The sequence below is a fragment of the Labrus mixtus genome, chromosome 1 (assembly GCF_963584025.1).
Source record: "Labrus mixtus chromosome 1, fLabMix1.1, whole genome shotgun sequence".
Lineage (NCBI taxonomy): Eukaryota > Metazoa > Chordata > Actinopteri > Labriformes > Labridae > Labrus > Labrus mixtus.
In genome coordinates, this window is record NC_083612.1 from 10,456,414 (window position 1) to 10,478,095 (window position 21,682).

Sequence of the window (21,682 nt, forward strand, 5' to 3'; positions counted from 1 at the left end):
CTAACGTATGATCACAGGTATATTTTTAAGGTTTAAACTGATGTTATTTAACCAAAAACATTTTAAGTAGGAGTCATCCAGAGTTATTTTTAGTAGGCCCTCAGCTATCGGCCTGACCTATTATCGGGGGCCGATATTCAGCATTTGGCTAATTATCTGTTCTATCTGAATGCAGATTAAATGATTAATTATACTATATTGGCTGCACTGCAGGCGCAACTTTCCCTCTGGGTCTGTTTTGACCCACCACTCTCTCTCACCTATTGTCCCGCCCACAACACCTTCTGATTGGCTAGAGTAGACCTTACACGAGCAATAGCCAATCAACACTGAAGCCTGGGTTCCTCTGACATCCACAGAGACGAGAGCAGCCTGAAGCAAGAGGAGAGTTTCTGACTGAGCATTTAAACAAATTCTTGTATTGGAGTTTGTAATATTTCAAACTATAAATGTTTTATGCAAATGCATACCGGTTCCAAATATCTGTTATCTGTCATAAACTACTACTAATCAGTATCAGCCATGAAAAAAATATATATATCGGTTGACCCTAAACATTAAGAGCCCTGAATTTGTTCTTAGAAATAGTGACTGATTCTGTGTTTCCTGCATTTGAACAGTGTTTAAGAATAAAATAAGTTGCTGAAAAATAAGATATTTATAGTTTGGCATGAAGTAACTTCCACAGGCCTCAAACTTCTTTCTTAAATGTCAGCATGGGTGAGAATTCATGAGCCGCAGTTCAAATGGATTCTTCTCATAAATATGGTAAATATAAAACCAACAGGAGGCCTTGCTTTACCTGACAGATATCCTGAAATGCATCCAATGGAGGGTCCTCACACAAGTACAAGTGTACGTGTGTCTGTGTGTGTACCTGTGAGTGTGTGTTGGAGTTGAAAGTACACACCCGTTTCCCAAACCTCACACACTCGTGTGAGCCGACGGCAGAGGAAACCAAACATCATGCAGCGCCTTCAATCACGCACAACAGAGATTTTCCTCTTCCATTTCATCTCACACCCACCCCAACAGCACACACACACACACACACAACTTCTATCTCCTCTGCAGCCTCGTCTCCTCGATTCTGGCCAAGAGCATCTACTCTTTCATAACCCCGGCTGCTTTCAACTCAGCGGGACTCCAGCAGTGTGCCCCTGCATTTGTAAGTATATGTGTGATAGTGTGTGTGTGTGTGTGTGTGTATCTGTGTGTGTATGTGTGTGTGTGTGTGTGTATCTGTGTGTGTGTGTGTATGTGCGTGTCATGTCATGCTTACTTCAGTGTAAGTGAAATGCAGGGAGAGAAATAACTGGAAGGATTACCAGAAACAGCGAGGGAGGAAGGGAGGAGGAAGAGGAGGAGGGAGGAGACGGATGGTGAAATAACTGAAGATGAAGAAGTCTTCCGAGGTTGCCACTTCTTATCTATTGTGTGTTTGTGTGTGTGTGATTGTGTGTGTGTGTGTGTGTGTGTGCTACTGTTGTTATGAACAGTGCTTCAGTGTGTTGATCATAAATTCTATTGCCTTGAACTGGGAGGAGAGATCAGGAAATTGGGAGCGAGATAAGATACGAGAGAAGACAAAAACATGAGTCAGACTCAATTAGAGTGTTGGCTTTGTCTGCTTGCAGGGCAGAGTTCACAAGGCCACGCTCGAAAGGAAAATACTGCTCTTGGTGCATTGTGGGTAGACCAGTTGCACACGTAATGTCATATCTGAATGTTTGTTCCAGCGAGTCAATTTATCCGTTCATTAAAAAAGCTGAAACTAAACTTCTGCATCAGCCTGCATTGCATTCATGCACAGTTATGCACATGCATAAACAGAAATACATATTTATCAGAGGTTTCCACAACAGTGGTGGCTGTTGGCAGAACATGAAAGCATCTGAAGGCCTCATACTGTCTTCGTGTCACGTCACCATAAACTTTAATTAGATCACGTAACCACAAAAAAGGATTTCACAGTTGACATGGAAGACGCACTGATGTCAAAAGTTCAACTGTTCTAAATGTTGTTGGGATGATTTATGTGGGGAGTTGATAAACAAGATGAACAACTTGTGATATAATGGAAAGCTCACAGGAACAGGAACAACATGGAAGCTGCCTGGTTGTTTGTTTTTCTAGACTGTTGCTTCACAGAACACTTGAGGAAAGCTGCACTTGGACCTGAGCACCAGCTATGGATAAGCTATGGGCAACTCTTCCTGCAGCACCAACCCGTCTCTGTTGAAGACTGGTGTTTTAGAAATTACTCATTTTTTTATATGGGGGGGGGGGGGGGGGGAGGGAGGTTTTTCATCAGTCCCTCCAGGAAGTTGTGTCACGATCGCTACAATTAACGCAAATTCAACCAATCCCCGTGAATTCTGGGCGACCTTGCAACTTTGTCCGATCACCGCAACCTTTCTGCAAATTTTGACCAATCAAAATAGTTTACCCCCCTGCGAGTTTCACCAATCATAGCAGTCCCCCGGCGAGCCATACGTCACCAAAGTTTGGTGACCATTGACCGGACTCACTTCCTTGTTTATATGCTGATGCAGACATGTCCGACACAAACATCGCACATTTACCTACAAAAACTACAGCTAAGGACCGTGCAAGGCGATTCCCCGATGTTCTGCACGGAAGCAGGGGCAAACTTTTTTGCACCCCGTGCAACGTTGTGGTGGAACAGAAACGAAAATCATTGATCTACCGCAAAACACACCAGGAGAATGACTGAAATGCAGGGGTAGTCCTCCTATCCTCCTGAAATAAGTTAGACATAGTCAGGAGTGCATGTGTGAAAACGGCTGTACTAAGTGAGAACACATTGATTATTTACATATTCTTGTTCATTGCAATGAAATCAGACTTTTTCTATGTTTATTTTGGGGCCTTATTATGAGATAATGATGAAATTGTGACTCATCTTGCAGCCCTGGAGTATACCTATTGAAGTGGAAGACAAACACAGACCCAAACAAACAGGTTTGTGTTTTGATTGGCTCAGAGGAAGCTCTGACTCTCTCCTGACACATCTTTTGATCGAGGAGCTGCAGTGGGTTATGAACAGAGCGTAAGAGGGTTTGATAAAACTAACAACCAAAACAGGATGCATGCATCTTTTCTTTCTTTTTTTTTTTTTTTTTTTTAATCACATTCCTTGTCCTTCTCCCTCATCCTCCTTCCACTTTGGTTTGTCTTCTCTGACTGCACAGCCTTCAACACAAAAAGCACTCGCTGCCATTTCCATAGGAACCGGCTGCACAGAGTGACCTTCTTTCTCCTTATGAGGCTTTATGAAAGTAGAGCTAGGAGCCAAGAACATAAACATACACAGTATATTCCTCTAATTTCGGCAGCTCTTCATGCCTCTCACATCTCGTACATTTGGCTTGCAATCTAACGTAGTAAAGTCTGTGAGTGTGAGTGTGTGCAATCTGCAGCCATGTACGCCCCCCTGACAGCTGTATCCATGAAAAAAGGCGTGTTGTTAATTTAATGAAATGTCTGAGTTATGCCGTCATTAAATTTCATTAGGGCTAATTAGTATCCTGTCCTTGAGGTGTGTGACACTGTAACATGCTCCTCCATGCACCGCAAAGAGTGAAGAATCAAATTCCTCCTGTGACCTCTACCATGGTCGAGAAACTCAAAGATAAAATGAGATACAAAAACAGTGAATCAATTCTTGTTCTGAATACGTGAGAGTAAAATGAAGTGTGAGATTGACAGAGAGACGCGTGGTGTCTGCAGTGATAGGAGTGTCTGTAACTGGTTGCCACGGTGAAGAGAAACTAAAGCCTGAGGGCAAGCTTTTGATTTACCGGTTGATCTCAAACCCCCCCCCTATGTAGTCTGGATAATGGAACAGAATGAGATGCATGTACACCTGCAGCCATTTTCAGTTTCATTCACAGGAAGTCTGGGGCTCGCCAGAAGGCTTTTTTTTTTCCTTTCAGATCGACTTAACTTCTGTGCAAAGAAATGCAGCCTCCGTTTGTTGGTGCCACACAAACAGAGATCGATTGCCGGACATTTTTAAGTCCAGTCGACTTTTGCGAGACCTTCTTACTTTCACTGAAGGATTCTGCCCCATCGTCACCGCTCCCTTTGGATTTAAATAATGCCCGATCCTTCTACAGACCTCACTCTCTAAAGTCACTCTTAATTGGTAACTATTAATGACTGTTATGTATGTTTTCTCTGCATGGTTGTTTTTTTTTTCATTTCTATTTTATTCATGTAAAAAAGTGGGCTGAATCCTTTCAAATTGATGCGACCAGTAATACCAGAATAAAAAAGTTCAGACATGAGGCCATCAAGTGACCACGAGCGCAGACACCACCGTCACACATTGCACGTGACCAAGACTGACATTTTGACCCTGTTCATTGTGTATAGCAAGCGACCGCTGTTCTGCACTAACTTGCTAGGATACATAGTGACATGAAGCAGGCAGGCGGCGCCACTTTTTTTTAACAACTTCTCCCCTTTCTTGGGTCTTAATCATGCATTTAAAGAATACAATTGGGGCGGCTGTGGCTCCGTTGGTAGAGTCGTCGTCTCTCAATCGGTAGGTCGAGGGTTCGATCCCCAGCTCCTGCAGCAACATGTCCGATGTGTCCTTGGGCAGGACACAATTGCTCCCGCTGCGTAGTCGGCATGTCTTGCCCAAGGACTAGAAAAAGGGCTCTACAAGCTCAAGTCCATTTACCATTTTACAAATATACACTGACAAGCAAATAAAGCTGGTGGAGTGCTGGTGAAAGACTTAAAGACAACAAGTGACCAGTAGAGGTGGGCAGCGTGACTCGCTCACTGTGTGTTCACAGCTAACACTGTAAGCTGAGGGCTCAGTTACCCTACAGGCAGCTAGCAGGACTACAAACTTCATGTGGGGTATAAACAGCTGGTTCTAGAAGGACCCATACGACTGCACATTGTGGAATTTGCTCGTACAGTAAGCATGTAAAGAATCGGCACATCAAGGGAGTTCTACTGCGCTACTATCACTTAATTACGATTTATTGTTACCATGTGAGAGTGCATAGACCCCGCCCTCCCCCCTCCCCCCTCCTTCACCTTTACCCAGTGTGGTCCACTATAAACAGACAGATGTTACACATGGGGTGAAGAGGAGAGCTGCCGGCTGTAAAGACCGTTTCCTCCTCACCTTCAACCACCAGCAACTCCCTTTGAGTGAGATAGAGTTCCAGCACTGACATTCACAACACCCCATATTTCATCCTTCACTCAAACACACACACACACACACACACACACACACACACACATAATTGCACAAAGAGAAGTCATGCATGCTCCTCTCTACTCCCTCTTTGGTCTCAGTGCAGCTATGAAACTTTATATGGGGGAACACAAGCACAGCACACAAGAACACACACACACACTCACTTCCTCACACAGAACAGCCACATCTGCACTAAACAGTTTCCGAGTGACTCCCACATCCTAATTGGACGAGAAGTTTACAGATTGCTTCATGGACACAGTCGGCCACTGTGCCTCTGCTTCTATTCTCTTCAGTTTCACACACACACACACACACACACACACACACACACACACACACACACACACACACAAACAAACACACACAGACACACACACATTCCGTCAGATGTTCAGGACAATCGTGCTTTCTCTTGGAAATGGTTAAATTGGTATAAATGATAAATATGTTAAAGTTCAAACAACGTTGGGATGCCACAGACTACAATGATGCAATTCTGCTGAATGGAAGCATTGTGTGTTTATCTGTGCGTGTTCATTGTGATTTTACATTCTCACGGTCACACACACACACACACACACACACACACGTCTGCAGTTCCTGCTGAATTGTAGAAACCGCTCTCCCTCCACGGCACCACGGCATTGAAACCTCCATAAATTCAATTCCTCTCTGCGTTTAGAAACCAGTCGTCTACAGCCATAAAATTTCACTCCTCTGTTTTTTACGATTGGACTCGCTTAATTCAATCAGTGTAATAGAAACCGAGTCACGTGGGTTTCATCTCCCCTCTGTGAACCACAAACACGACTCTCTCTCACTGTGAGATTTGTATCAACGGGCTCTCAGCCTACACGCAGAAAGATATTATTTCATGTCAAATAGCAAACATATCACACTTACAAATCTTTACCTGAGGATCAATACAGTCATTCAATAGGCTGTAAACTCGGCCTGGGATTGTATCATTTTGTGTCGTTTGGATTCTTGGGTGCAGATTTGATTTGTATTGATGTGGTTGTTGAAATGTCATGAAGGTCTTGTATGGGGGGGGGGGGGGGGGGGCTGGGAAGCTGATGTCATGCTTCTCAATGGTTCATTTATTTATTTATTATCTATTTTAATGTTCCACACTCTGTAACTTTGAAAGATCAACTTTTTTTTTTTTTTTTTTAAATGTTATGATTGGAATCTGTGCACTTTATGCACTTTTACCATCGATGTACCATTGTTTGCACTTTGTATGTTTATTAAGAATACATGACTCTCCCTAATGGCTAATAGCAGAAAAAAATGAATACAATTACTTTAAGTTTTTAATCAATTTATTGGGCTGGGACCCTTCAGAGATATCCTGGCGTTTTAAAAAAGGTCCATATCCATCTCATTTGCTGAAGTAAAAAGGTAAATTATCATTTTATCCGACGACAGTCCAAAACGTAAAACATTCATCATTTTACGAAAATGCAAAAAAAAAAAAAAAAAAAGGAAACCACAAAATGAACATTAAGGGGCCATTAGTGTAGCGCTTTAGTGCGAGTGCCCCATACGGACGCTATAGTCCTCCAAGCGGGCGGCTCGAGTTCAAATCCAACCTGAGGCTCCTTTCCCCCCATGGACCAAAAAAAACACTGCATTATTTGCATGATTAATTTCCTCATTGAGATTCAAAATGTTTGTCTATTTATTATTTCAGTAACACTTTATTCACTCAGCAGGATGCCAGGGAGTAGATTCAAGAATCCCAGTATTCAAGACTTTTCAAACACACTTTCTTTTTTCAACTGCTCCAAATTTAAAAAGATGAACCCAAGAAAGCCGCTATTTGAAATGCACACCTTGCAAACAAAGGCAATTTTCCTACTATAAAGACTAAATAAAGAATAGATTAAGGTGCTCGCGATGTGAGATGGGATGTTAGCAGGATAGTTAGTTCAGGTAGAGACACTGATGGGTTATAGCTTTACTCTCAATGGATAACCACTACAACAGTATGAATGTGATATGAGCTCTGTGATTACAAAATGAAGTGAGGAGAGTCAAAGAGGAGCGGAGGATCGATCAGACAGTACTAATGGATTAGAAAGGTCCAGCTAAGAAGCTCTGATATCTGTCAGCTGCCTCCGTGTGTCTCCTTAAATAAGTGACGTGCCGCAGATCGATGCGCGGCGATCAGACTCCCTGAACAATTCAACTGGCCGGAGATCAATACCACTTAGCATCCCGTCTCCCGACCTCCAACTAGCATAATGTGACAGAGGAAGAGTGATGGGGAAAGAATATCAACACACACACACACACACACACACACACACACACACACACACACACACACACCTTTCAAAGAGGCTTAGTAGGTGTCAAACAAAAGGGCAGCATCTGTTTCTCTGCTCTGTGAGCGAGCAGGAAGAAGAAAAAAAAGATGACCCTCACATCGACATTTCACATCGATACACAGAAGTGCAAAAGAAGCGCGCTGAAGATCTCCTCCACTTGACAAACTGACATGCTCTGCAGGAAAATACTCCTGTCTGACTGCGCTGCCAAGGCTTCCCCTCCAGCCAAACGCAGTCGGTTGCCAGAAGTCACTCAAGCATTTTTCTGCACAGGGCATGCACCACGTTGAGCGCCTCGTTCTGCTCCTGCTTCAGAAATACAACCCCGCCTGGACCAGTGACCCATTCCCTGTTTCACTGGGTGATGATGGGATCCATATGGACCCAATTATATTTTTTCTTCTTACTATTGCACGCTGTTTGTGCAGGAAAACTCTGGCTGTGCACTGTTGTACAATTCTAGTAAAAGCCCAGAAGTCATGCACTTACACAAACTTGAATCAGGGAGCTGCCAACAGAGCCGGAGTCTCGTATGAGGAGGCTGGAGTTTAAACGCTTTCTAAAATTACCTTTAATAATAATAACCTTTATTGGTATAGCAAACAAAGGGCTACAAAGTGCTTTACAGTTTGCCTGAAAGGGACAATGGAAATAGTCAGTGTAGAATTTCTCATTTACAACACAGCTGGTTGATCTGCCAGCATCGAGTTAATGCCTAACTATTCTGAGTCTTTAAAATCAAATTAGAATAACAGAAATATCTTTTTTGAGTGTGGCGCCCTGCCACACAGATGATCCAAGTAAGTAAAAAATATACCAACGTCTGAACAGATCTGTTAACTTCTTAAGTCACTGTGTAATCACATAATTTTCTTAAGATTTAAGCCTGTTTTATTTGGATCTGGAATCTGGAACATCTGCCAGTGTTTGTACTTCACCTTTTTACATTTGAGAAATTTGGCGACTGTCATGGAAGATATTCTCTTCTAATGAAAAAAAAAAACGTCTTATTGAAAGTCATGTTTATACTAATCAAGGGAAGTTATAACAAAAGTAACTTTTAGAAACCTCCTAATTAAAACATGGCCGATTACACAACTGCTCCTTTACGCAACTTCAACACATGTTTGAAATCAGACAAACGAGAGCGCTGCGTTTCTTAGTTTGTCTTACACACAGAACTCTCCGTCCAACTTCATTCGCCCACCAATTAGTCAAGCATCATTTCAGCTGGACCACAAAGACAGAGGAAGCCAATGCAGTTTTCCAGACAAGACAGGATTTAAACGTTTCAGAAACTCAAAGTAGAGAAAGTACATTGGGGGGAAAAAGTCAAGCCCTGACCGATTAATCAGCCAGCCGATAACAGCTTATCCAGTGACTATCGGTATCCGCCAATTTTATCATAGATACAGATATTACTAGATCTAGTCACCAGTCAAAAAGCATTTCATTTTAGCATCATTGTATTACACTAGCAGTTCTCTTTTAACAGCAGAGGGCGCTATATGGATTACTACAAGCATCATCATTCTCCAGAGCACTCTCTTGATGCGCCCATCTCGTCTTCTTATTATATATCTTTTCCACAAGTGTTTGATAACTGCATTTCAGCAATCAACACAATAAATGTGTATATCTATCTATCTCTACGTTTCAAACATAGATCTAAGAAAGATATCGGCCGATATATTGGTATCGGATTTTTCTCTCTCCCCAATATCGGTATCGGTCCCAAAAATTCCATTTCGGTTGACTTCAGGAAGACACTCATCACAACACTGACAGCAGCCATTTAGAAACACGCTGACGGTGGTAAACCATCAATGAGATTAACCATATTTGGCTGGATTTCATTAAAATGATACAATACTGTCAAATCTGTCCGGCTTGTAAATTGATGCTAAATGCTAAATCTCCTCTGTATCCGGGGTCATTTTAGGATATGAGGATGCATCGTTTTCTGTATCTTTTTTAACATACGCAAGAAGGCGGCACTGTCGACAGTTTAATTGTGTTCTCATTTGCCAAACACTCATCAGTTTCTCACGGTCAGTCATGTGTTTTGTTTACATTTGGCACTTTGCACCTGGAACGATTGGAGGCCAGGATTTGGACATTTTTAACAAGGAAATCCAAAACCTCAATTTTTTAACAGCAACAGACAGTAAGAGCTAGACACATGGATCATGCAAAAGTACTTTGGCCTCAAAACCACCTCGAAGTCAATCAGTCCGTCGAATTTGGAAACAACAAAGTCTAACTCTGGAGGGATTTCATTTGATGTGTTTAGTTTACAGAGAATCTTTAGCTTTGGCTGCCACTTCCATCAGTGCTCAACATCCAGACTGGATGGATCAACGTCTGCTCATCACAGTGAAACGGAAACAAAAAGAGAAGTTAAAGAGAGAACGAGGAGGGTGACAGAGACTGATATGGATAGGGAACTTACTGCATCCATCCTCGTCGCTGTGGTCGCCGCAGTCGTTGTCTCCGTCACACTGCCACTGGGCGGGGATGCAGGTACACTCCCCGAACGCACTGACCGCACAAGTGAAGTGGTTCTTCCCACATGAACACTCAGCGCTGCCCTGGACCCCTGCACACACAGAGAGGGAGACAGGGTTAGACATCTTCTTTAGTGGAAGGAAAGAAAATGGTTATATATGAATGGCTCATTTCCCCATCGCTTCATTTCTGCATCACTGACTTGAGGTTGAAGGGTTATATGTACAGGTGGAACCTTTAAGGATAAAAACCGCAGCCTGCCTGAAAACATTCAGCACACAGACGGGGTGCAGGCTGCCATATGGAGTCAGAGAAGGAGGGCTTTAACACACATGACAGGACTGTGGTTTTGTGGTCTTCTAACCATGTGGGTTCTTGCTTTTGTTTTTGCCACTTTCATGATGTCAGGACTGAAAATACCGAGCTACGTACGACCAGTCAAGAGAGAGGCGTTCGATTTCAGGGCCTCCTGAACATAAACTAGTGCCGTAAAGTGTTTCAAACGTCTCATGAGACGGCACCAGCCCAACCAAAGTGAGGGTGTAAGAGGCACTTTTCCTCCTATTACAAGTCAGCGTACCGTCGGAATGATTTGAAGGTAAAATAGTTGTACAATGTTGCATTAAAGTGGTTGTCTTTTTGATTAATGCTTCTGTCTGGGACTCCAGGCAGACTAAAAACTAACTTGGTTCAAGCTCTCTAAATCACTGCCCACATATGTGTCAGAAGTCTAAAGATCTTCTTGCTAGGGTAAGTACTTATAAGAGACAATCGAGCCTTAATGACATACAATTAACTAGAAGGTTCTCTTTAATAGACAAACCGAACAGCTCTTAGTTCAGACAACACCAGATAACAAAGATTTTTTTAGACAAAGAGATCATTTAGTGTCCCAAGATTGCTGGTTCAATGCTAACAACTGCAGTCTTAATCATCCGATTTGATGATACAGTGAATCTTTTAGGATCGAACATGAAGTTTGTTGGGGTGCTGGTGGTGCAGTGGTTAGTTCGCTCGCCCCATGTATCGAGTCTGTAGTCCTCCAAGCAGGCGGCCCGGGTTTGAATCCAGCCGCATGTCATTCCCTACTCTCTCTCCCTGATTTCCAACTCTATCCGCTGTCCTATCTCTCCAATAAAGGCACAAAAAAGCCCAAAAATACATCTTTGAAACGTGAAGTTTGTCAAAGAAAGTTCAAGTAAGGCCTCCAATGGACTTTAAAGTCTCAAATCCCTAGGGGGAATTTGCAAGTCCACAGGAAGTATTTCAGGTCTCAATCCTGATTTTACCATCACGTTTTTACAGTTTTAGCCTAATTTTAATCCTGGTACATAACATTTGTCAAAATCAGAGAGTTAATGGTTTTCCTTGTAAGTCTTAATTTCAGGTCTTCAGGGTATTAAGACTCTAGTACCATATTTTTTGGGCTTACATGTGACCAACGTCCAAGTCTTCATCTCTAAACCCAAGATTATAATGCAGTGTTTCCCCTACCTTATATTAGGGGGACGGCCCACCCCCCCAAGTGTGCAGAACATGAGACTTTACTCAGATCTGTTCATGTGCTGCCTTCTCTGTTTCACAAAGTTAATCACATACGCATCTTTTTTTTTTTGTCACTGCCTTCTGCCATGCAGATTCTCTGTCCCGTCTCCAAAGAGCTTTGTTCTATAAACTACAGTTTAATTAAGTCCATACAGCCGCACGCTGTGTCAGCGTGTACAAACAGGACTTCACAGACCCTCTGCCCTGTGGTCATACTGCTGTGTTATTGTGTTAGTGATGGATATGGCTTTAACTGGACATGTTTGGCCCTTCAAAGAGAGCAATAAACATGCCTGATCTTAATATGAATGACTTTCATTAAATGAATATCGTCTGTCGGGACATACTGTAGAAACGTGTGCTGTGTGTGTAAAATGAGATGACGGCCATGCGTACACAGCTGCACAGCTTCAGGTCGCTTTAACTTGTCAGTGGGAGTTTTAATGAATCGTTTCAATTTGTTTCCAGGAGAGATCATCATTATTGATAACTAGGAAACTTTTCAAACCTGCACAAAGTGATTTATTTGGTGGATTTTCCCCTCAAAAGTTCTCTAAGGATAAGGACAAAATCATGCACTTATATCATTTTTTAGAGGCCGTTTATAACCAGTTAATCAGATACGGTTATGTTCAATTATGAGATGTCAGAATCACTGTATCATGATATTATCACGGGCCACATATTGAGCAACCCTTCGTTTTACACAACATTATATTAATGTTGATTGAAAATAAATAACATAAGAAAATATCAACATGATTAAACTTAGTAATGATAGATGCTAACATTTAAAAAAAAAAATAGCCCCAAAGGCCACCAAGCCCCTTCATTTGCTGGCCAATGTACATTTTTGGTGGACCAATGAAAAACCTGATGTCAAATGATACAGAAAGAGCAAACTAACCAATACAAACACGACCACTGTGAGTTGTGATAACCTTTTAAGTTGCTTGGTCATTTCAAGAGCCTGAAGCATCAGATTCTGATAACGCCAGAGTGAAGAAATAGGGACGGTGGCCAAAGGGAAGCACATACATGAATATTCGTAGGCCATTTGACAGCTTCTTGGGACCATGTGTCATCAGACCAAGGTCAAAGTCAAACCCTGTTCTTTTCTTCAGTCAAACACACTGCTTGCCCTTCAGCCCTTTAATATGACCCGTTTGCCTTTACTGTTGGCATATGTACACAGACAAACATAGTATCCTAAAATACAATGTGGAACACACCAACACACCGGTCCAAACATTTACACGGCCCTGATTTACGACTAGAGCCCATTAAAAAAAAAAAATACTGAGTCAACACATCTTCAGACAAATCACAGCAAATCACATCCAGGAGAGGAAATAAATAAATGTCTCCCATTTAGCCCTCACTTTGAAGCCCATTAATGACCATCTGTGTGCGTGTCTTAGCATGTGTATGTGTGTGTGTGTGAGTGTGTGTGTGTGTGTGTGTGCGAGTGTGTGTGTGTGTGTGTGTGTGTGTGTGTGTCTATTTTGCTGAAACTAGCCTGCCGCAACAAACCCAGAGTTTCTTGGAACCATGCATGTGTGTATGGATGTGTGTATGGATGTGTGTGTGTGTGTGTGTGTGTGTGTGTGTGTGCGTGGTTCCTGGCCTCCTCACAAAGGCATCAGTCAACCCAGGAGGGCCTGGCAGAGAGAGCTCAGTAACCTTCAGATCCCTCCCACAGCACTAAATTAATGGCCTCTTTCTTTTCATTCCCCTCTCTTTCTCCTCGTTCTTGTCTTTCCACCATCCCGTCTTCACACACTTCCCCTTCAGCCGCCTCCCTTCTTCTCTGCTCTTCCCCACTTTTTTTCCCTCTTCCCTCCAGTCGACTAATGGGAGGGAAATAAGGATGTCGTCATCCGACTCTTCCTGTCTTTAGAGTCGCCTTTCTAATTTTCTCGTGCTGTTTGTAGTCCCTGTAGTCATTGGACCCCTGGGGGGACGGGGGGGGTGTCGTTTACCCTCACAGAGACAGACAGGTACAAACTTAGTCCTGAAAATCCCTCACTAAGTCTGACTCCTCCTCACTACAACACTCAGCTTACACTGCTGTGTTGTGAGCGATGCTGGATTTGTAATTTTAAGCATGTGTGTGTTTTATCCAGATATTTGTGTACGCGGGTTTGCACTGAGCTAAATTACAGTCTGTGAGCTGGAGCACAAGTTGTGTCAACATGGAGCCACATCACAGGCCGTGCGTTTGTCAAACATGCTTTAAAAAGCAGAAGCCACTGACTCCGACCAAAGCTGAAGACATTTACAGAGTTCAGAGGGAAACCATCATACACACTGTACCGCACATGCATGAGCCAGAGACTCATGGCAGTAATGTATGGACAGATGACAGCCAGAGAATTGTCAAGGGGTAGAGTTTTTGATTCCACAGGGTCCGTGTGCGCTACCTTTTAGTCCTCATTCAGTCAATGGTTGTGTTTCCACTGCACGCTCCTGGGATCGTCTCTGGCCCGTTTAAGAAGTGTCACTCCAAATGTGCGCTGAGTCTATTTTTGAAAGAGCCCAAAGGCAGCACACGTCAAGCTTTGAAAGACATAGTAACCCCGTTGTATGCACGATGTGAACGATCCCCTTCAGACGAACAAAATCACAACGGAGAAGACGGAGCGCTGTGCACACTGACGCTGCAGAATCTGCTCAGTGTCTTCAACGCGGTATAGTGGATCACAAATTCAGTCCTCAAGTGTACAGATGTTTTCTTACACCCCTCTCTCTCAGACTGATGATTGACTGATGTATCTGTTGCTATAACTTGTTGCCATATATAGAGTCCAATCTTAACTTCACTCGATCACTAGATTTGAGACTAAACTTCACACATGAAAAAAAAAAACTGAGGCAATCTTCAACATTTGAGTAATTCCCCTCGCAAACGGCAAACATGTTCACTCTCTCCAAATCTCAAGGTCAAGCGAAATCAAACTGAGCTTCAAGGAAGGAAAACACCACGGTGTTGTTCTGTGTGTTTGAAGAAGGAAGAAATAAAAACTTGTTCTTCAGTCGTGAAACGGACAATATCCCCGTACTGGTGCCAATATTGCGTCAAGTTCTCAAATGTGCATTGGATTGCAAGACTCGCCACTGCAAAACTTACTCTTTCAGTATCATCTGGAAGATAAAATGCTCTTTTTATCACAAACCCTAAAACATAATCAATCCTTAAAAGTATTCCCAAGGGCTGATCTTGGATTAAAGAGAGAGGATGCAGATGTTAACTGACTGAAAAGACAAGTTAAAGAACAAAACACACACATGAATATTTAAGAAACGTGTGTGTGTTTGTGCGTGTGTGTGTGTGTGTGTGTGTGTGGAATAAGGTCTCCTTTACAATGAGAGCTTTAACCTACTTAAGAAGTAAAGAGACAATCACACCCACTCACTCATAACTAGATTGTTATGTAAGATTGCAGACAAATACACACATACACAAACAAACCCACATACGCTCACACACATACGCTCACACACACACACACACCATGCAGCCGCAGCCAGGCATTGCAGCCCAGCTCTTTCATGAGCGCCGGCATGACAAGCCTCTGATGCATCAGTTAGATAGCAGATCACATGATGGGCTCTTTTGAAGACGCTGTGGGTCTTTTCGAGCTGGGATTGCAAGTTTAGCAACAACACATCTTTTACTTTGTGTTTAAGTGGAGCAGCGCGGCACAATCGCCTGAGCTGTTCATTTTCCTTTTTGAAGCGCCTGAAGAGCCGAGATAGGTAAAGAGCTGAACACGAGCATCTCGGAGACAAAATTCTGCCCGAGTACAGAATAACTATTCTCAACTTCTCTGATGTTATCGTGCTTCTCCTTGCTGACTCTCACAATGCAAGTCTTTCAGCAAATTTGTTGTATGGTCTGGTGTTGTTAAGGTGCTAAAGAACCTCATTGGCTGAAGTTTAATCAAGGGTTAATGAGGCGCTAAATTTACATTTTAAAGCTCCTATCTTAATCAAACGCTATTAGGGACAGCAGATGGAAATTAGCTAGTTAGCTAAATCTGGTACAAAGCATCACTTCTCTTCTGAGACTTAACGTTTTTTTTTGCACTGTCCCTGATTCAAATGGACTAGAAAAAAAAAACAACTAATAGATGAGATTGACTCCGGTGAACCGGTCACTTAAAGAGCTGCATATGCTTACTGCAATGGGGGAAACGTTTATTCCATTGAGTCTAATAAACAATACTTTTTCTGCACGGAGCTATCTTTGTTAGTGACTGAGCTTTTTTTCCAAATTATAAGAAGAAGAAGATGTATTCATCCCGAAGGAGATTAAGGGGGACATGCACTAAAGGAGAGGTGTCAGAGTAAGAAGGCTGGGCTAAAAAAAAAAAGAGCTCCGAGCACATTGTGTGCCTGGCTCTATGGAGACCTCATTAGTCCCCAGGAAGTGTACTGGCACTCCCCCAGCAACCAGTTCCATACTTTTTTTGGTCTGTGCCAAGACTTGAACCAACAACCTAATAGTTCCCAACCCCAAGTCCCTGCAGACTGAGCTACTGCCATCCCCAAAATACATGACAGATTATGAGCTCTCTGACAAAAATAGTACAGCAGCCATTAAATGCTGAGTCAAACAAAAGCAAAGGAGTCTATTGAGTCATATGGTTTACCTGTCAGGCATAAATCTGAGTATAACATAAGCACCAGCTTTTGGATGGGCACTAAAAAAGTTTAAGTCAAATGTTTGCTCACTTTTTGAAGTCACACCACTGTTATATTTAGCAGTTACATTTTATGACACAAAGGATTTAAGTCCATTTTTGACATAAAGTAAGCAAAAACTCAGCAAATCAGAATCCCAGCCCTGCCAAAGAGCATCAATTCAATAGTTGACGATTTATGCCCTACATGTGCAGTAACTGTGGTGTAGTACGACCTAAAAATGTAGTTAAAAAGATGTTAAATCAGCAAGACATGAGAAGTTGTGCAAGTGCTCACACTTCTAGTTTGCTTGTAGATTTGTTCGGCTAAACACGGATCTCCCGGTGTTGGCAGGTAAATCATAAAAAAGTCACCACATCAACCTCCAAATCAAGCCAGGTGATTAAGTGAGTTCAATAAGAAGCCTCCTGTCTCGATCCAATAACAGGTGGTGCAGGCTGACGCGTTAAACCGACTCTCAATGCCAACAGTGAGGCAGACAGACGATTAAACCATTACTTCACCTGCTGCTGCCAGAGGCTGCTGATGTGTGAGCAGTGAGTCAGAAAGAAAGAACCTCGGGTAGAGAAAAAGAAAAAGAAAGACCACCAAAGATCTTCTGTCTGCTACATAGCCTGAAAACGTCTAAGCAGGCAATGGTGTGAAACAAGACAGGTGGTCCCCCCCCCCCCCCACCCTCACCCCCTAAAAGGTACACACAGATGATGCCGCAAACCCCAACCTGACACCATATTCTAAACCTGACCCACCTACGCACGAGAAGGCCACCAGAAGACTGCGTTTAACAACCAAACCGGTGCCGGAAGCCGCCACGTCTCAGATCTTACCAGGTGGCATTCAACCTCTCTTTTTCACCATTTCACAATTTGCTGTTGTTCAACGGTTAAATGACGAGTGTGAAGAGTTGAGGAGAGGGCAGCGAGGGCCAAAACACACAATGGTAACCGGGCCTGGTGAGCGGGAGGAGCCACACGCTTTGAACGATGTCAAAAGGCTGCCAGTTAATTAGGCGTGGACCTCCCTGGAGACCACCTGGAGGGTCGGATCTGCTTCTTTCTCCAGCGTGCGAGTTTAACCGCGATGAAAAGTGATAAGCGGTGAAATTGGAAGGTGGGGGGGGGGAAAGATCCACCTGACAATGCAGGGAATAAGACGGAAGCATGGAGGGAATGAGTCAAGCCTTTTGTACCTTCCCCTGCCATCCTGCCACCCTTCCGCTGCTGGTGTCGAGCTGTGAAAAAAAAAAAAAAAAAAAAAAAGAAGCGTCGCTTCAGAGAGACAGCTGTGTCTCAGCGTGTCAGCAACTGTTCAGCCCGAACCGTCCCTAACCAGCTGCATTCAGCTGAGCCGCAGGACGCCGAGCAGCGCTGCACAATGGGAATGCGTCCCACCTCGCTGTCAGGCAACAGTGTTCATCCTCTGTCACTTCTTCGCCATGCGAGACTGCTGACAGGATGAGACGCCTGACCGCTCGCGTTTACAGGACGCCTGTTCGCCTGTAATAACTGTCACTCACTGTCACACTGAACGGAGGGGACAGCGTCAGAAAAAAAAAAACGGTCCCACTGCAGGACGGATTCCATCATGAGAGGGCGGCTAGTTTTTTTGCAGCACCTGATATTAGGTAAGGAGAAAGACAAGTTGTTGAGACAGAGCTTTGGAGTCACAGGAAGTGGATCCTTAAGTTTCTCCAATGAACACAGATGAATATTGTCCAGGGACGAGCGCTGATCAATTTCAGCGCTGGCTTCTAAATTCAATGGCCCAATTCTACTTTGTGGTGGCCCATATTTAAGCATATGACAAGGAGCCTGACAGAAAGCATGAGGGGAAATACGTTTAAAATCTGAAAATCTGATTTATTCCTACAATCCAATCATGTTGGGTAAAATTGTAGCGGTCAGGTTCCCTAATGGAAGCATGTAAGATTATTTGATTCTTTCACTTCTTGGAGCCCAATAGCAATCGAAACAGCATTAGAAGATAAGGATGTCGAGTGAAGTTGCTGTACTGGTGGGTCTTTCTACAACCACTTCAAGCTTGTTCACTGTTGGAGCAGCAGCACAAGAGGCAGAGAATCAGCGTTTTGTGTCAGAGTGACATCGTGAAGGAATCAGCGATGATTGTGGCACTCTTACAGCCCATGGTAAAGGCTCGAGTAATGGGGAAAGTCATTTGTAGCCAGGCATTGACTATTAATGCCAAACCATGATTGCATAATAGAATGTCGATTTCAACAGCATTAACGATTGTGTGCAGCATTTCCCAGGCTCCCTCGACTTTTTATCTCCTGATTTCTCTCTCCATTACAACATATGGAAGCTCTAACGCTGCTGCAACACTCAAGGAACACATTCACTGGATTCCCCTGTGGTTATGATGGCTCTGGGTCACGCTGACTTGGCTTCAAGAAGCCTCACAGCTCATCCTCCCCCCTCTCCATCGGCTCATCTCCACCTACTAATTTGCCCGCCGTAGGTCAGGCCGCCCTGATGCGGCGAGCTGGTTACCACAGCAGCAGCATATGTTGAGCCCTGTGTGGAGGGACGACATGCATGAGCAGATACACACATGTGCCACTTCAACAAACCAGAGGGAGGGAAATTCTCATAATTGCTTAAAATATCCGGTTTGTGAGCTCAAGTATGTCAACAGAGTACCAGACAAACAAGTTCAGAGTCGGTGCCAAATCCTCAAAGCATTGCTGAGAATCTTCCTGGACAGACCCGTCATCACGAGCTCATCCATCTGGTTCGCTCAGTCACACAAACACACACACACACACACACACACACACACACACACCTACAAACACACGCACACAAAGTTACATATACACACAGGAGTGTTTGAAATGGGCAGCAGGGTTCTTTTAGCGCCTGCTCATCTCAGACTTTCATTAAAACTCCGGTCTTATCACGCTGCAGCGCTCAATCACTTTCTTGTGACGTTTCTCAGTAGGTGTGTGTGTGTGTGTGTGTGTGTGTGTGTGTGTGTGTGTGTGTGTGTGTGTGTGTGTGTGTGTGTGTGTGTGTGTGTGTGTGTGTTGGCTTGACTCCGAGGCCAAACCAGGCTAATTTTCTTCTAACCTGAACAAGGTCATCATAACAGACTCAAATGTTTAACATGTATTGTGTACATGGCTTACTTTTGTTCAAGCAAATAGTTTCAGGCACTAGACACAGAAACACACTCTCTCTCACACACACACACACACACACTCAGAAACACACTGAACCACATCAATGCCTATTAACTAAGTGTAAACCAAGAAGTATGTGGGAGGATACTGTCCTTTATTCCCTTGAAATGAGCGAAAACGACATAATTACACGCTTTGTGATACATCATCGTCCTGCTGCGGAGGGTTAAAATAAAGGCCTCGGAGATCAAACAAGTGTGTGTGTGGGGTGGGGGGGGGGGGATGGTGCTGCTGTGTACACACACACACACACACACACACACACACACACACACACACACACACACACACACACACACACACACACACACACACACACACACACACACACACACACACACACACACACACACACACACACACACACACACACACACACACACACACACACACACACACACACACACACACACACACACACACACACACACACACACACACACACACACACACACACACACACACACACACACACACACACACACACACACACACACACACACACACACACACACACACACACACACACACAGTGCCATCATCAGTGGCGGGCCAGCAGTCTTTCTGAAGTCAGTTCAAAGATAACACTGACTTGGCCGAGGATGAGTGGACGGCTGCTGGACGGGCATGTGGGGCTGGCACTGGGTGGAGAGGGGTGGGGTGGAGGGGGTGGGGGGGTGTTGGTTTAGGGACAGTACTTGTGAGGGCCGAATTGAAATTGTATTTTTCATGTGTTGTTTTGCATAAAACAAGTGTAAACAGCTGCCAGCATGTTGAGATAATCTGTCATAATCTCTCTAATCTCATTTTCTCTGTGCAAAGTCTCGAAATAGAGTCAAAGTATTTTTGCACATGTTTGAGTGAAAACCAGCACCAAGACTGCGCAATATACTCCAACTTACAAATGTGCAGCCTTGTTATTTGTTAATCATTTAAAGGTTACACCAATCTAACAAGTTGCATTGAATGCACCTATTTTCAGTTAAGAGAAGATTAGAGGATTTTTTTTTTTTTTTGCACTATTTGGACAAAGCTGAATATCTTATTTGTGCTTATTACGTCCAGTTTTTTGGGTTTTTTTTTGTTTTTGCCTTTATTGGATAGGACAGCTGAAGATGTGTAGCACTATTCTAGAGAACACCAGCTATGACAGACATAAAGAATAATACAATAATATAGTAAATGGTAAATGGACTTGAGCTTGTATAGCACTTTTCTAGTCGTCCGACTACTCAAAGCGCTTTTACACCGCAGGTCACACCTACACATTCACACACTGATGGTAGAGGCTGCTGTGTAAAGTTACCATCAGAAGTAACTAAACCCATTCATACATCGCTGACGAGGCAGAAGGAGCAATTTGGGGTTAACTGTCTTGCCCAAGGACACATCGGACATGTTGCTGCAGGAGCTGGGGATCGAACCTTCCTGTTGAGAGACGACGACTCTACCAACTGAGCCACAGAATAGTCAATTCTGGCTGAAATCTGGTGTTCCTTTGAAGGTGATAAGGAGGCCTCAGTATTATAATGAGTCTGTTTTAGAGCCAGTTAAAAACTGCACATACCCTCTTCAGCAGCTGAAGTCAGTGTTTGGTTGCATCCTGCTGTGTTGTTATGTTATGCTTAGTAGTCCTTTATTTACAGGGGATAAGGGGTTAAAAAGGAAGAGGGGCGAGGGTGTCGTACTACGTTTCATTTTTCCACCACTGTCAGCCCTTTGTGATGTCTCTGGCTTCCACACTCTGTACTTATGTGGCTTTGGGACACTAATATGCGTGGGGGCGTGTGCACTGTATACAGTATGTGAACGAGGGCAGGGCTCTACATGATGATCAAAGACTACAAACATTAAAGATCCATGAGGACTGCTTCCACTCACTCCGACTTCTGTGTTTGACGCCGCTTTTAACGACCGGGTGGTTACATGGGGGGGGGGGGGAAATGTGCGACTGCTACTGCAGCACAGAGACGACACACAATGAGTGGATGATGATGATGATGCTGATGATGATGAAGCTGTTAAACAGCTACGGAGGCAGCAAACAGGGTGGATTGTAGAGGCGGCTGGAGAGCTACAGGTCAGACTTCACTGAGCCTTTGTGGGAGGGCTCCTGTGGTGGTTTTATGA

The 21,682-nt window shown here is 43.6% G+C and overlaps 1 protein-coding gene across 3 annotated transcripts in view; it reads right to left on the reverse strand.

The window, feature by feature from the left end:
• lrp4 (low density lipoprotein receptor-related protein 4) overlaps positions 1 to 21,682 on the reverse strand; it is a 119,031-nt gene that overhangs the window by 56,275 nt on the left and 41,074 nt on the right. For all 3 annotated transcript variants that reach the window (XM_061061543.1, XM_061061460.1, XM_061061617.1), the window contains exon 2: positions 10,043 to 10,189. In XM_061061543.1, the coding sequence (XP_060917526.1) occupies positions 10,043 to 10,189 (147 nt within the window). The remainder of the gene's footprint in view (positions 1 to 10,042; positions 10,190 to 21,682) is intronic.